The sequence below is a fragment of the Nasonia vitripennis genome, chromosome 3 (assembly GCF_009193385.2).
Source record: "Nasonia vitripennis strain AsymCx chromosome 3, Nvit_psr_1.1, whole genome shotgun sequence".
Taxonomy (NCBI): Eukaryota; Metazoa; Arthropoda; class Insecta; order Hymenoptera; family Pteromalidae; genus Nasonia; species Nasonia vitripennis.
In genome coordinates this window covers 5370153-5384053 of record NC_045759.1, presented here as the reverse complement: position 1 = coordinate 5384053, position 13901 = coordinate 5370153, and the positions used below count along the sequence as shown (strand labels likewise).

Sequence of the window (13901 nt, the reverse complement as noted above, 5' to 3'; positions counted from 1 at the left end):
TCTTGTTTTTTTTGAAACAAAAAAAATAATAATTTGACATTTACGGGATGTTTACATTATCCTACTAGCTCAATAAAAAAATTAATATTTTGCGCGATGTGTATTTGCAGTGTATATAATTTATCAGTTTATTATCATCATCAGTTTACCAATCCCAATTCCTGTATCACAAGACATCTCTACCTCTTCTTATTAGTACAAGAAACGACCCAATTCTTCAGATCGCCTCAGCACAAGAAGGCTGAGGTGCCCTATATATATCTAGCCCGTAAATCTCGCGAAGCATACATGTTTCCTTTTATAGCTATATTTAAATATAAGCTGGCCACAACTGCCATGTCATTTCTGAAATAATCTACGTGCGGTTCCGGACGTCCTCAACCGCACCGGCCGTCTTCTCACATACTGGCATACGAAACGTACATCAAATATGAACGTAAACAGGCGCTGATGCAAAATATACTTATTCTACTTTTTTTAATTTACTCGTCGATCCATCCGCCGCAGTAGACCAGACTCGTCGCACTAATTACGCCCGCGATAACTGAGTTATCAAAGCAACTAGTGCCATTTTACAACATACACAGCGCGTGTCATGAAAGTTAATTGTAAAAGTTAATTCGTAAAACATCGAGACAGAAAAAAAATCTAAACGAATTAAATCCACAATATACAGCGCAGTCGTCCTTCCTAATTAAAATCGCACACCAATCCTATAACACCCCTTATAGGATTGGCGTTAAAGTCACAAGCCGTTCATTAAATTAAGAACACCTCATAATCCCCTGCAGTGCGTCTCGCCGCCGCTCAGAAACATCTCTCACTGCTGAAAATTAAACAGCCATTCTTACGACTCGCGGCGAATTGGCCGCGTCGAGTGCATAATCCGGTTATACATCCGACCGCGACTCGAGGCATAATTCGATCAGCTCTCGACTCCCTCACAGCCCGTCTAATTGCATTGTTCATTTAAGTCAGCAATTAATGACTACATTCGCACCGAGTGTATATACACTTACACAGCCTCGTAGCACTCGCGGTCGGCTGCCCGGCCGAAGTTTCATTGTCACCGCGAATATTCAATCCCTCTAGGTCGAGATAGGGAGAAGTCGTAATCAAGTACGAAATGAACTTGCCGCTCGCGCGGTAATTTGCGGCGGCCGATTAAAAAAGAAGCGTCCCTCGATCTGCTGCTGCTCTGGCGAGATTTAATTAAACTGTCTTGAGGGAGAGAAGATAGCGCTTCGGCTACGGATTACTCGTTTAAAGCTAGCTGCAGCTTTCATTCGGAAGTTTATCGCTTTATCATCGGGAGATGGAGTCGGGATATAATTGCTCGGTGCAACTAAGTGCGCAGTAGTGTACACAGCGTCGACGATATGCGACTAGTTCGATCGATTGAAAATTATTAATATTAACCGCAGGCTGTCGTAACTTAGCGAGCGTTTGATATTTCGCTGCGGAAAAAAGGGCTGAGAGGAGACACGGCTGTAAGGGGGTCCAAGTTGAAAGTAAGTGATTTTAAAAGTTTGGAAATTCATTTTACCTCGTCGCCGATGATAAAGAGGCAATCTTTCTCCGAGAGCGCGCCGAGAAACTTGTGTAAAAAATCCCGCGTCGGGGTACGAGGTGCAGAGGTTCGTTTAAAGAATCACCGGGGCTAATGTATAATGGCAAAATAATTACTTTTATAAAAGATCGAGCACGGGCCCGATCGATAAATCTCTCTCGGCGCCGGCTTGGCTCTTGGAATTATTGTCCCGGAACTATATATGCACGACGACGACGCAACTTTCCCGATTAATGAGCCGCCGTTGCTACGAGACAGCTAGAGAGAGTGTTATGAGCGGAAATTGTTGCTTTTCGTTTAATGCCTCGTGCTGAGCGAGAGAGAGAGAGAGAGAGAGAGAGAGAGAGAGAGCTCTCTGACCTGGATTATTTAATCGCTCGCGCGGATTAATTAGCGGGAAAATTGCATTCGTCATCCCTCGCGACGTCATCGAAGCGGCTTATTTTATATCGATTTCCCAAGGACTTTTGAGTCGGCTGTTTTATAAAAGCTCGTAATCTACGCGTAATATCGAACGTTAAATGCTCGATCATCGCGCCGAATGAATTTTTGATCGCCTTGCTCGTTCGACCACGGCACGTCATCTCCTATGCAGATGACGACGCGACGATGACGAGATAAAGGAAAATCGATAGACACAGAGGGAATCGTTGCTGCTGTGTCCTCGAAGGGCACGTCGCGCGGGAAATTGCGGTGAGTAAATGGGGTAAAACGTGCAGGGGTGGGGGGGGGGGGAGCGTCTCTGCTATATATAAATCGAGTTTAGCGTACCAAGTTCGCCGCGACGGTCCTGCAGACAAATAGTTTCGATTCAATTACACGCCGCGCGTGTAGTCTTTCTACAAACCGTCGCTTTCTCCTTTCGCTGCATTGTTTGCTCTTATTAAGGTCTCGATGCTGGGACTGCAAAGGAACAGCTCGAAACAGACCGCTGGGGTGGTCGTTGAGGCAGACTAGCCGAGAGAGTGGACAGTCCGCGGCGCTTCGCTTGCCTTGAGGTATTTGACTATAGCGGATTGGTCGACTGTGCCGAGGTGTTGTATATTCCATTATGTTTGAATCTCGCGTTTGTTATTCGCTTTGAAGTACATATGCCACAATGGCCCATCATCTCAAACTCGTTCCAGAAGTATGACAGCGTAACTCTAAAGATAGTTGTATTGCGCGCGACCACGGTGACCTATACGAGTGTTATCTCGTGTTTTCAATATTCCCCGCATTATAAGATAAAATCCGTGAACTGGCGAAGCTTACGGTGGAGCTGTTTTAAATCATTTACTCTGTTGCTTGGAAATCCAGCGGTCGAGACTCGCGCTCGCCTTTCTTGAAATACTCGAATTTTGTAAGTATAGTAATTATTTAATTGAAGTTAGAGTTTGCCAACATTGCATTGCATGCAACATTCTAATTCAGTGGGTTTTATGTTTTACTGCGTTTCTTATGCCACCTGTTAACAGAATATGAAGAAGCTTTTCATTATTTTGTTGGTCCAAGTGCTTTGTTATGTGGAGGCATCTGATCGAGTTCACCGGAGTAAACGAGGTATACCGATTCGCATTCGAATGATGTTGTAAATTTAAAAGATCTAATATAAGATGTACGTCAATCGATATAAATTAAATTTACTTATGCAGATGAAAGTTATAACAGAGACCTCTGGTCATTCGAATGCAAAGACAAGAGCAAACGCATCGAGATGAATTATGTCTGCGACGGCTACAAAAATTGCCAAGACAATTCCGACGAGGTCGATTGTACTGAAGAACGTTGCAAGAACATGGGAAAACTAAAGTGCAAAAATCGAGACGTATGCTTCCCTGAAAGTGCCATCTGCAACGGCAGAAATGACTGTGGCGACAACTCCGACGAGGAGAACTGCACCGAAAAGCGTTGCAACGAACTGAGAAAATTCAAATGCAAAAGCGTGAACATGTGCATACCACATCACTGGACCTGCGACGGGAGAACCTTTTGCGAAGACAATTCCGACGGGGAGATTGATTGCAGTGAAAAATGGTGCAACCAGTTTGATGCTGTGAAATGTAAAAACAAGAATCTGTGCATACGCTCTATCGACGAATGCAATGGGCGCAACGACTGCGGCGACAACTCCGACGAAGTCGGCTGCGACGAGAAACGTTGCATCGAGCTCGGAAGATTCAAATGCAAGACCACGAATGTCTGCATACCGTACAAAAGCTGGCTCTGCGACGGGATCGACCATTGCGGCGACAATTCCGATGAGATGGATTGCGTTGATCGTGAAAATCCTTGCAACGAGAACGGAAAATTCAAATGCATAGGCACGAATAAGTGCATAGATCAAGATCTTATCTGCGATGGCATCGACCATTGCGGCGACAACTTCGACGAGACGGATTGCACTGCAGAACGCTGCAGCAGAATCGGGAAATTCAAATGTAAACATGGGAATACTACATGCATCTCTGATAGTTACGTCTGCAATGGGTACGACGAATGCGGTGACAACTCCGATGAGGCAGATTGCACTGAAGAACGCTGCCATGCATTGGATAAGGTCGCATGCAAAGACAAGAGTAAGTGTTTGGAGCCAGACGACGTCTGCGATGGGCGTCAAGACTGCAACGACAACTCCGACGAGATCGGTTGCGATGAAAAACGTTGCCGCGAAATTTCTAAATTCAAATGCAAAACTACGGATTCATGTATCCCCTCGGAATATGTCTGCAATGGAGACGACGACTGCGGGGACAATTCCGATGAGGTCGATTGCAAAAAAAAAAAAAACAATAGGTGATCATAGAACGTTATTGTGGATTATAATAAATCTAAAAAAGTAAATTCTATAATGTTTTATTTCTTTTAGGCAATAATCAACAGTGATACGAAGAATCTTGTGCCACTTTTGAATTTCGACATATCCTCGAATCATTTCAAGCGTCACGGCCAGATAACGTAATCAGAATGTCATTTATAGTACGAATTTAATATTTTCACTTATGCTATTTCGTAATACATAATATCTGACAATGTACATTTTGCTTATTCGGCTAACAAAATCATGTATAAAATAAACTGTAAAACAAAAGTTTTCTTATAAATATAAACATGGAAAAAGTATATAAACCATAAACTGCTTCATATCTGAGGTAAACTCGGTATCTTTTATTCAAAATGGCTCTATTAGTCGATTTTCCAATAAAATCTTGGTGAAACATACATTCCGTCTGTAACAAGTAGCCGCTTGGAAAAAAATCACGCACTAAGAGTCGAGAGCTAAGCACCGTCCACCGAAAAGTACTCCATAAAAAGACCACATTTCCCTTCGTATGATAGCCGTGCAATGAAGATAATGAAGCTCGGCCTCTCTCTCTCTCTCTCTCTCTCTCTCTCTCTCTCGCTCTTTCCCCGCAGGGCTAGTAGTTTGAATGGACGGCTTTTAGGGTGTAATTGACTTGGCTCGGCCGAGTTCCGTCCTCTCCTCCTTTATTCTCGTCTGGGGGTTATACACAGCGAGGCGCATCAGTCTTGAACACCGATGGTCCGAGAGAGAGGAAGAGAGAGAGAGAGAGAGAGAGAGAGAGAGAGAGAGAGAGCCGAGGTATATAGGGTTGACCGTTGCCGTTACGTGCGCAGCGTGTAATTGGACAGCTCGAGAGAGTGGTCTACTGTTTCCGGAGCGCTACACTTTCTCGCGCATTTTTCACTTAATTCCTTGATGCGCCGCAGTAAATCTCGTTCTTACGAGCCTCTACGGTTTAAATGCCTTTCTTTCTGATACGAGCACTCTTAGGGATGATGGATACGCGCTGTTGAAGCTGTTGGATCGTGTGATTGAGCTTTTTCGTCTTTATTGCCGTGATGGCTACTCTGTCTTTGAAGCTCTCTGTGCGTTAGGTTGATTATTCTGACCGTAATTGAATTTTCATCGATGCGATTTCATCTGGGTGATGAGTGAGCTATGACTATTTATCTTATACCAGGAGTGAAAATAACTAGACGTTATGTTTTTAGGTTATGATAATACACATTTATTGGGTTATTTTTTTTTTTTTAGTGACTCGACGAGTTCACAATTTTACAGTTTCAAATGCAATCAGAAAAACGAAATTTGTTTTACATTCATAGTTTCTAGACAATGAACAGCGTTGATAGTTTAAAACCTGACGACCGACTGGGCGTTGCTGTTTGCTCGCGGCTTGACGGTATCACTGAACCTGACCGTGATTTGCTGAACTCTCATGTTCGGAGTGATGAAGTTAGCCAGCGACGTGACGCCCTGTCGTGCAATGCGGTCGAATGGATAGCCCATAGCACGAGCATCTGGGTACTTCAGGTCCCTCAATCCGCAGAAGCTGACTCCGTCACGGCAGCCAGTTGGCTCGGGCTGGTTCACCCTGTCATCCTGGTAGTTGGAGACCATGACGAACAGGTCCATGGGGTAACCCTGTCTGGTGCCCTTGGGTACAAGCATGTGCTGTGGCCATCCGCAGCCGCAGAAGTTGAACTGGTCAAAGCTGGAGAGGTCTGTCTCAGATGGTCGGTTTTGGTCCACGTTGCGGAATGTTGCCTCGAAGGGAATGGTAATGGCCGACTCGTTCGAGTTTCTGTTGATCGTGTTCTGGCCTCTCCTCACTATTATTGCAATCATAACATAAGCGTACGGATTAATAAAGGTGACGTATTTAAAAGAATTGATTAAATTCGAAAAGAGAACTTACGTCTGGTGGTGAACTTATCCATCTCAATCATGAGCATCCTCTGATCGTCGAAGCTCAGGTTGCGACCAGTCTCATCGTACTTGGGAGCGATGAAAACTCGCACGGTTCCCATGACCTCCTGGTTATTGCTGTTGTTCACGACGAAGCTGTAAGAGAAGTCGTCGTGATTGAGATGCTGCAGACGAGCCAGGATAGAGCCTCGAGGGGTGAAGTCCAAGCCACGGGTAAGTTCGACGTCGCTCTTGGTCCAGTGGCAGTTCAAGGTATTGGGGTTAGCTCCTTGGCTGACGATGCGGATGTCCGACACTGTGACTCCTGGGAATGCTAACTGGTTCGCGTTGTAGGCAGGCAGACTGTTCTTGAACTCGGTGAACACAGCGTCGACAAACGAGTGCCACCTGTAGAAGATTGGGTCTCTCATAGCAGTAGTGGAGTCACCCATTACAGCGAAGTTTTCCTGCAGACAAATGCGTTTATGAGATCAAGCATTCTATAGTTTTATCAATTATAGCAGTGTATAGATCGCCATACCAAGAAACGATGGTCTGGATCGTGGGCGTAAGAGATGGCAATGTGACCCAAGTTGTGCAAATCGCCATAGTAAGTCTGGTCAGGGCTGAGGATGCTGGCTTCCATCATATTACCGATAATATCAATACCTGTCACCTCGTCGAGCGGGATAACGCCACCTTGGCCGTTGCGTGCCTGTCTCGTGTGTATGGCTTCCAAGATTCTGTCCCTGTACCGTTCGAGATCAGCTATGTCGAACCTTGTTTGGTCAGCAGCTCGGTTGATGTCAGACAGGAGCATGTTGACAGGCCTGGCTGGGAAGGCACGTCCTGCGACCGTCTGGTCCATCTTGGGGAAGTAAGCCTCGGGAATGGGATCGCGAAGGTTCGTCAGACGACGAACTCGGGGAAGATTGTTGCAAAGACGCTCGGTGTTGTACCTGGCCATGATCTGGTGGTGCATGTAGTAGAAGAGTTCACCACGCCTGTCCTTGTTCACCGCCACCCTGGGACCGTCGAATGGGTAAACCAGATGCCAGTGCCAATGGTGGAGATTGATGCCCACATCTTCGCGCCAGTAAGCAACGCGGTGCTCTGGATCAGCATCAGTGGCTGTGTAGTCCAGAGGGATCTCGATGGGCAACTACGTTTGGATGGATTAAGAAGTGTCACCAGTATAAAGGACGAAATTTGGATGTTGACTATGTGAATGGAACTTACGCGTGAGCCAGCTGGGACTACGTTGGCCTCTTCCTTGGCACGACTGAAGACCTGGCTGTCCATAAACTTGTCGGGGAAGATTTCAGAAAGCTGAGGGACCGAAAGGTGTTTGGTATCGTCACGGTGAAGGATGGCTACTGAGAGAGAATAGATGAACATCTGGGCGTTGACGCGATCGCGGCAATAGGCTGCCAACGACATCAAGTCCTCAACAGTTCGCATACCTAATAATCAACAGAGATTTGTTATAAATTTTTGTTGAGCATCGACAGGTGCATATGGAAATGTAAACAATAAGTACCCATGAACAGTTCAGTGAGACGACCAGCCATTTTACGGTGGGCAGGAATAAACAGCGAGAAGGGATCACGTCTGCCGAGTTGCAATACCAAGCTCAAATCGGGAATAGCGATTTGCTTGATAGGGACAGATGACAAGGACTCATTGCCGAAGCGGTTGAGAATCCTGTCGGCCATCGACTGGTATTGCTCAGGCTGAAATCGAAAAAATACATGTTTTAATGAGAACACGACACTAATGAATATTCTCGACTTACCAAGTACTTCGGTGGCACATCGAAGCTGACTTTCTGCTCGCCCTTCGGCACATAGACCGGCTCATTGGGGCGGTCGAACAACAAAAGCAGGTTCTGGTCCATGTTGGCTGGAAAGTTTGTCACCCTTGCGGAAAGCTGAACGGAACGACGCGAGTCGGGATTTTCGGCTATTCAAAAGCTACTTGATGGCTTTTAGCGAGCTCCTTCAGACGTCTATCGAGCTAAATAGAACGAAAGACGCTGACTGATGACTTGGCTTCGACGTTCAGCCTATTTATACTAGCTAAAGCAGGATCCTGGCGGTATTTTTTTCCCACAGATAAAAGTTTTACATAGTCTATAGAGCGTTTTCGTCTAGCCGCAGCGCTTCCGCTGGATAGTGCGAGTCATCAGCTCTATTGTGGGAAAGAGCCGAGACTGCAAATCGAAAATATTTTTGTTTTTAAAGAATTTTTGACCGATGGCCCGGTTAGGACGTAGATTTGTGGCTCACAGCTTATAGACTAGCCTCTTCCTGTTTTCAACGAGTTCGTCTTTGGTTTTGATAAAACGTTCTATGATAGCGGTGCCGAATCGCACGATAGAGCAAGCCAAGTTTCAGTCGACTTCGGAGCGCCGAGTCGGTTGTGTTGCAGCTGCTTTGACGGCTAGAATGGCTGGGAGGGACACTTAATAGTTGGAATAAAATACTATGGAAGTTAATCGATTGTAAGTTTTATTGCAATAGTATTATTTATTATTATGTAAAAATAATTTGTAGGATTAATAAAAACTTGTTGTTACGAGTTTTTGTAATATTCAAAATCAATGCTATAAGTCAGAGTGATGTAACGCTTTAAAATTAATGTAAGTAGAGTTCTCTAGAAAAATTAGCAATGTTATTGCTACTAATTGTTTTTTATTTATACGAAATCAGTCAAGGTACATAGTTTTTTCGGTTATTTGAATTTACTAATTTATAGCTCACTAGAATTTTTTAATTACAAGTAGAGCTTTATTAAAAATAAATATTATATGTATAGTCGGGTAATAATTTATCTTTAAAGTTATGCTTAAAAATAGTTCAAAATTTTAAAATCAAGTGATATCCGTTGTCAGAAAATTCTCAATTGTTAATAATGATTGTATATGTACTTTTGAAATAAGTATTAGTTTAAGTAAAAAATGTAATCGAACTATACTACAAAAAATCGCTGATCTAATTATCAACTAATCGTTCGTTTTTGGAATGAAATTTGGGTTTAAAACATTAATACCAACATTGTAATGATAAGCTTGCTTTATTTGTATGTAATAGATATTTAAAAATATTTATGCCGAGTACAATATTGCAGTAAATGCTGATTAAAAGTATAAATCTTTAACGTTTACAGGCTCCGTAATTCTTGCTCTTCCCCAAGTCACCGGAATTTCAAATTCCGTCGTCTCAAAGCCTGATGACCGTTTGACCTCGACTCGGCTGTCGAGGCTTGACGATATCGGAGAATCTGACAGTGATCGGTTGCACCTTCATGTTGGGCGTTAGGAAATCATTCAACGAGCCGACACCTGTTCGTCCCAGTCGATCGAATGGGAAGTTCATGGGACGCAGATCCGGATATTTCAGGTCCCGCAGCCCGCAGAAGCTTACACCCTCGCGACAGCCCGTCGGATCTCTCTGGTTCACCTGAAACAAAAATTACCGTGAGTACAAATTGATTATTTGCCAATTGCATCGTTCCATCATCAATTGAGAATGTCTCACTCTGTCCAGCTCGTAGTTGGTGATCATGACGAACATGTCCATGGGGTAGCCACTTTTGGTGCCCTTGGGTACGAGCATGTGTTGGGGCCAGCCACATCCGCAGAAGTTGAACGCGTCATACGCGGCTATGTCCTGATCGCTCGGCCGGTTCAGGTCGACGTTGCGGAATGTCGCCTCGAACGGAATGGTCAGCGCTGAATCGACCGACTCTCTCGAGATCACGTTCTGCCCTCTTTTAACTGCAGCACACGTAAAAAAATTCCTGTCATACTGTACTTCTTAGTTTCGTAAAAACTATTAAAGTCTTACGCTGAGTCGTAAACTTGTCCATCTCGATCATGAGCATCCTCTGATCGTGGAAGGTAAACTGTCTTCCAGTCTCGTCGAACCTCGGCGCGATGAAGATCCTCACGGTGCCGATAAGCTCCTTGTTATTGCTATTGTTCACAGTGATGTTGTAGGAGAAATCGTCGTGATTGAGATGCGTCAGTCGAGCCATGATGGATCCTCTGGGGGTGAAGTCCAGACCACGAGACAGATCCACGTCGCTCTTGGACCAGTGGGTGTTGAGGGTGTTGGGGTTGGCACCAGGCGTGTTGATACGGATGTCCGTGACGTTGATACCCGGGAACACGAGCTGTTCCACGGTATAGGGTGGCAGGCTGTCCTTGAAGACTTGAAAGACGTGGTCCACGTAGGCGTGCCATCTGTAGAAAACCGGGTCTCTCATCGCCGTCGTCGCGTCGCCCATGATGGTGAATGGCTCCTGAAACCCGACCAGATCAGAAAACGCCCTGTAACGAGAGATAATTTTTAATTATCTACCAGGTAACGATGATCAGGATCGTGAGCGAAGGATATAGCAACGTGTCCCATGTTGTGTACGTCGCCGTAGTACGCTGGGTCGGGACTAAGAATGCTGGCTTCCATCATGTTTCCCAGAATATCGATGCCCGTGACTTCGTCGAGCTGGATGACGCCACCCTTACCGTTGCGCACCTGCCTCGTGTGCACCGCCTCCATTATCCTGTCCCTGTAGCGCTCGATGTCGGACAAGTCGAACCTCATCGCGTCGGCGGCTCGGTTGACGTCGGAGAGAACGAAGCCCGCGGGTCTGGCGGGCCAAGCTCTGCCGGCCACCATCGAGTCGAGCTTTGGAAAGTAGGCCTCGGGGATGGGCTCGCGAAGATTCATCAGCCGGCGAGCTCGGGGGAGGTTGTTGCAGAGCCGCTCGATGTTGTATCTGCGGTTAAACGGACGATTTAACCGAATTGACCGGAGGGGCGCGCTATCTTCGTTCGATGCGGCTTTTCGCGGCTTTATTTTTCAGCGTTTGTAGCCGTCTCTCAGAATAGATTACGAGAGTGAAATTAAATTTCCGAGATCCATCTTGCGCCTCATTAAACCTCGGTGTGGAAGAAAAAACGAACGATAAGTCGCGTAATAAATCATAATTAATCGTCCCTCTATATACCTGGCCATAATTGCATGATGCATGTAGTAAAAGAGCTCGCCGCGTCTGTCCTTCTGAACGGCCACGGGGGGACCTTCGAACGGGTAGACGAGATGCCAGTGCCAGTGATGGAGATTGATGCCGACGTCCTCGCGCCAATAGGCCACCCTGTGCTCCGGGTCCGCGTCCGTTGCCGTCCAGTCCAAGGGGATCTCGATGGCATTCTGTGTGTGTAGGTGCATGGGTACATGTACATAGAGTCGAGAGGCAGAACGGTTATTGCCGCTAATCCTATTTCCGAAGATCGTCCCCGTTTTACTGCTAATTGAGGCGGCGCTTTGACCGTCCGAGGGGGATACGAGTCAATTTACATAAAACTTGCTCGACGACTATAGAGATGCTGTTTCGATCGTTCGCTGCTAAGTTTTCTTACGTCGTTGTTATGCGCGAACACACAAGTTTCTCTTTCAAAGCCGAGATCTACGCGAACGACTTTGTGTATTGTAGATATATGACACAAGTTTCAGTGAAAAGTACACACTACGACGAGCGAGCCGCCTCTCTCGGAATCAGCAGAGGGTGAAAAATCCATAAGACTGAGGAAAGTTTCAAAAGTATATATATATAAAATGTATAAGTGAGTCTGACGTACGCGTGAGCCGGGGGGCACGACGTTGGCTTCCTCCTTGGCTCGATGGAAGACCGAGCTGTCCATGTACTTATCGGGGAAGACCTCGGTGAGTTGGGGAACTGGAAGATGCTTAGTGTCCGGACGATGAAGTATGGCCACCGAGAGGGAGTAGACGAACATCTGGGCGTTCACGCGGTCACGGCAGTACGCAGCGAGAGATAGGAGGTCCTCTATCGTTCGCATACCTTCCAAGCCAAGATTTTCGTGAATTATTTTATTAGCCCACTAATGCGGACGATTTTTCAATGAAATGAAAAAAAAATGACAAAAGAGAAAACAGATACTGATGCCTGCATACCCATGAAGAGGGTGATGAGATGACCGGCCATTTTTCGGTGCGAGGGGAGGAACAGCGAGAAGTTATCGCGACGGCTGAGCGATAAGGGCAGGCTCAAATCAGGAATGGCGATTTGCTTGATGGGAATCGAGGAGAGGGACTCGTTGCCGAAACGGTTCAGGATCCTCTCGGCCATGTTCTGATATTTGTCAGGCTGCAAGAAACGACGACGGCGTTAATCAATGCTTAATTATCACGAGAGTTAAATCGTCGTATACCAAGTAGTTCGGCGGTACGTCGAACTGAACCTTCCTCTCGCCCTTGGGCACGTACACGGGCTCGTGAGGCCGATCGAACAGCAGCAGCAGGTTCTTCTCCATTTTTTGTCTCGTACTTAAGCGGCTTATGGTTTTTAAACTTCGAGCGTCGTTCGGACCGAGAGTAAGGAATGACGTCGCTTTATACAGAGGCGACGGACTTTATATACTATGGTTTCACGGGATTTCTGCGGTCGGATGGATAAGATTATGTGCGAAACCGCATGAATCAAGTTCTCGGAGTGTGTTTTAGTTCGATGCACCTTTGACTTTGAACGTTATCTCAGGAATCTCGCAGTGCGCGATATTCCTGTCTTTCAATGAATAAAAACTCACGGTAAATCGATAAGCACAACTCATTACAGCTATAAGTCACCGCTGATTACGTCAAGTCAAGCAGAACAACAATACGCCGCATAAATTAACGAACGGACGCCACTTGAAAATCACGAGCGATTACATAATCCCCCGTGATAATTAGCCATAATCGATCGCATGAATAATAAATCCTCGTCCTGCCGCTGTACACAGCGCGTAAAGCACCATTCGTTTATCAGCCAGCGGAGAATTTACGCCTCGTTTGCCGTATACCTATACCTCTACGCACAGGACAGGATAAGGCGGTCAGCAAATCTCCCTCGACTTAAACAGCCGCTCGGCGAATCGAATTCGCTCTTTCGCCGAGGATTTAAAGCTTTGATTTTTTATCTTTTCTCTCTATCTATCTCTGCTCTCTTCTCTCTCCCGAGCGCACGTGAATTATGCGGCTCGGAATCGTCAGCAATCGAGTGTGTGTATCGCGTTACGCGCGAATTAGTGGCGTCCGGTTTTTCCCCGCGACGAGAGCTTTCGCCTAGCGCATGACAAAAGATATCCGATCCGGAGCAGGAACAATGGGATATGTGCGCCTGCGAGCTTTTCGCATGAGAGAATCTGCCTTTCACTGCAGCCTGCTATATACGCCTACAGGTTTACGCGCCGTCGTCGTCGTTTTGAATTTAAAAGGAAGAGAAAGAGAGGAATTACGGAAGTAGGGCTGGGAATTTTTTTAATTTTTCAACGAGAACAGAGTGGCTCAGAAAATCGGCTAGTGAAACGTGTGTACGATATGGGGGGTTTCCACGGACTGACATGTGAAATGAGCGAAGCTCGAGCTTTCGACTCAACGGGCTGAGCTTTTCACCCGAGCGCAGTCTCGCTTTTGAATAGGGAAGCGGGGCTCTTTGTTTTTGGTTATTATTCAGGGGAAATTTCCCGAGTAATCGGCCTGTGTGAGTACGCGTTCGCTGGTTCCGCGTAACGTTAATTTCTCGTTTAGAAAATAATGTATTTCGATGTATAACTTCACCCTTTATAATTCA

General features: G+C 45.9%; 3 protein-coding genes across 4 annotated transcripts; 1 reads left to right on the top strand and 2 right to left on the bottom strand.

Annotated features, from left to right (window-relative positions):
* Positions 1-2348: 2348 nt before the first annotated feature.
* LOC100116852 (low-density lipoprotein receptor-related protein 4-like) lies at positions 2349-4685 on the top strand. Of its 2 annotated transcripts, XM_016983834.2 has the most exons (4): positions 2349-2912; positions 3028-3112; positions 3205-4345; positions 4419-4685. In XM_016983834.2, exons 2-4 carry the CDS (start codon positions 3031-3033, stop codon positions 4423-4425), a joined length of 1230 nt encoding a protein of 409 aa, XP_016839323.1. In that variant the 5' UTR covers positions 2349-2912; positions 3028-3030; the 3' UTR covers positions 4426-4685. The 2 variants fall into 2 exon arrangements, with proteins under 2 accessions (XP_016839323.1, XP_031781958.1); XM_031926098.2 differs by lacking the exon at positions 2349-2912 and having other exon boundaries at positions 2990-3112.
* An 877-nt stretch (positions 4686-5562) lies between these two features.
* Positions 5563-8277, bottom strand: ppo1 (diphenol oxidase 1). Its single transcript, NM_001170886.1, has 6 exons — positions 8059-8277; positions 7804-7996; positions 7503-7726; positions 6805-7425; positions 6274-6730; positions 5563-6187 (listed from the first exon to the last, which is right to left on the bottom strand). Exons 1-6 carry the CDS (start codon positions 8158-8160, stop codon positions 5709-5711), a joined length of 2076 nt encoding a protein of 691 aa, NP_001164357.1. The 5' UTR covers positions 8161-8277; the 3' UTR covers positions 5563-5708.
* Positions 8278-9322: 1045 nt separating this feature from the next.
* On the bottom strand, positions 9323-12603 carry ppo3 (diphenol oxidase 3). Its single transcript, NM_001170860.1, has 8 exons — positions 12502-12603; positions 12245-12437; positions 11908-12131; positions 11277-11479; positions 10628-11045; positions 10112-10568; positions 9803-10041; positions 9323-9724 (listed from the first exon to the last, which is right to left on the bottom strand). The coding sequence occupies exons 1-8, from the start codon at positions 12601-12603 to the stop codon at positions 9485-9487; spliced, it is 2076 nt and encodes a 691-aa protein (NP_001164331.1). The 3' UTR covers positions 9323-9484.
* Between the last annotated feature and the right edge of the window lie 1298 nt (positions 12604-13901).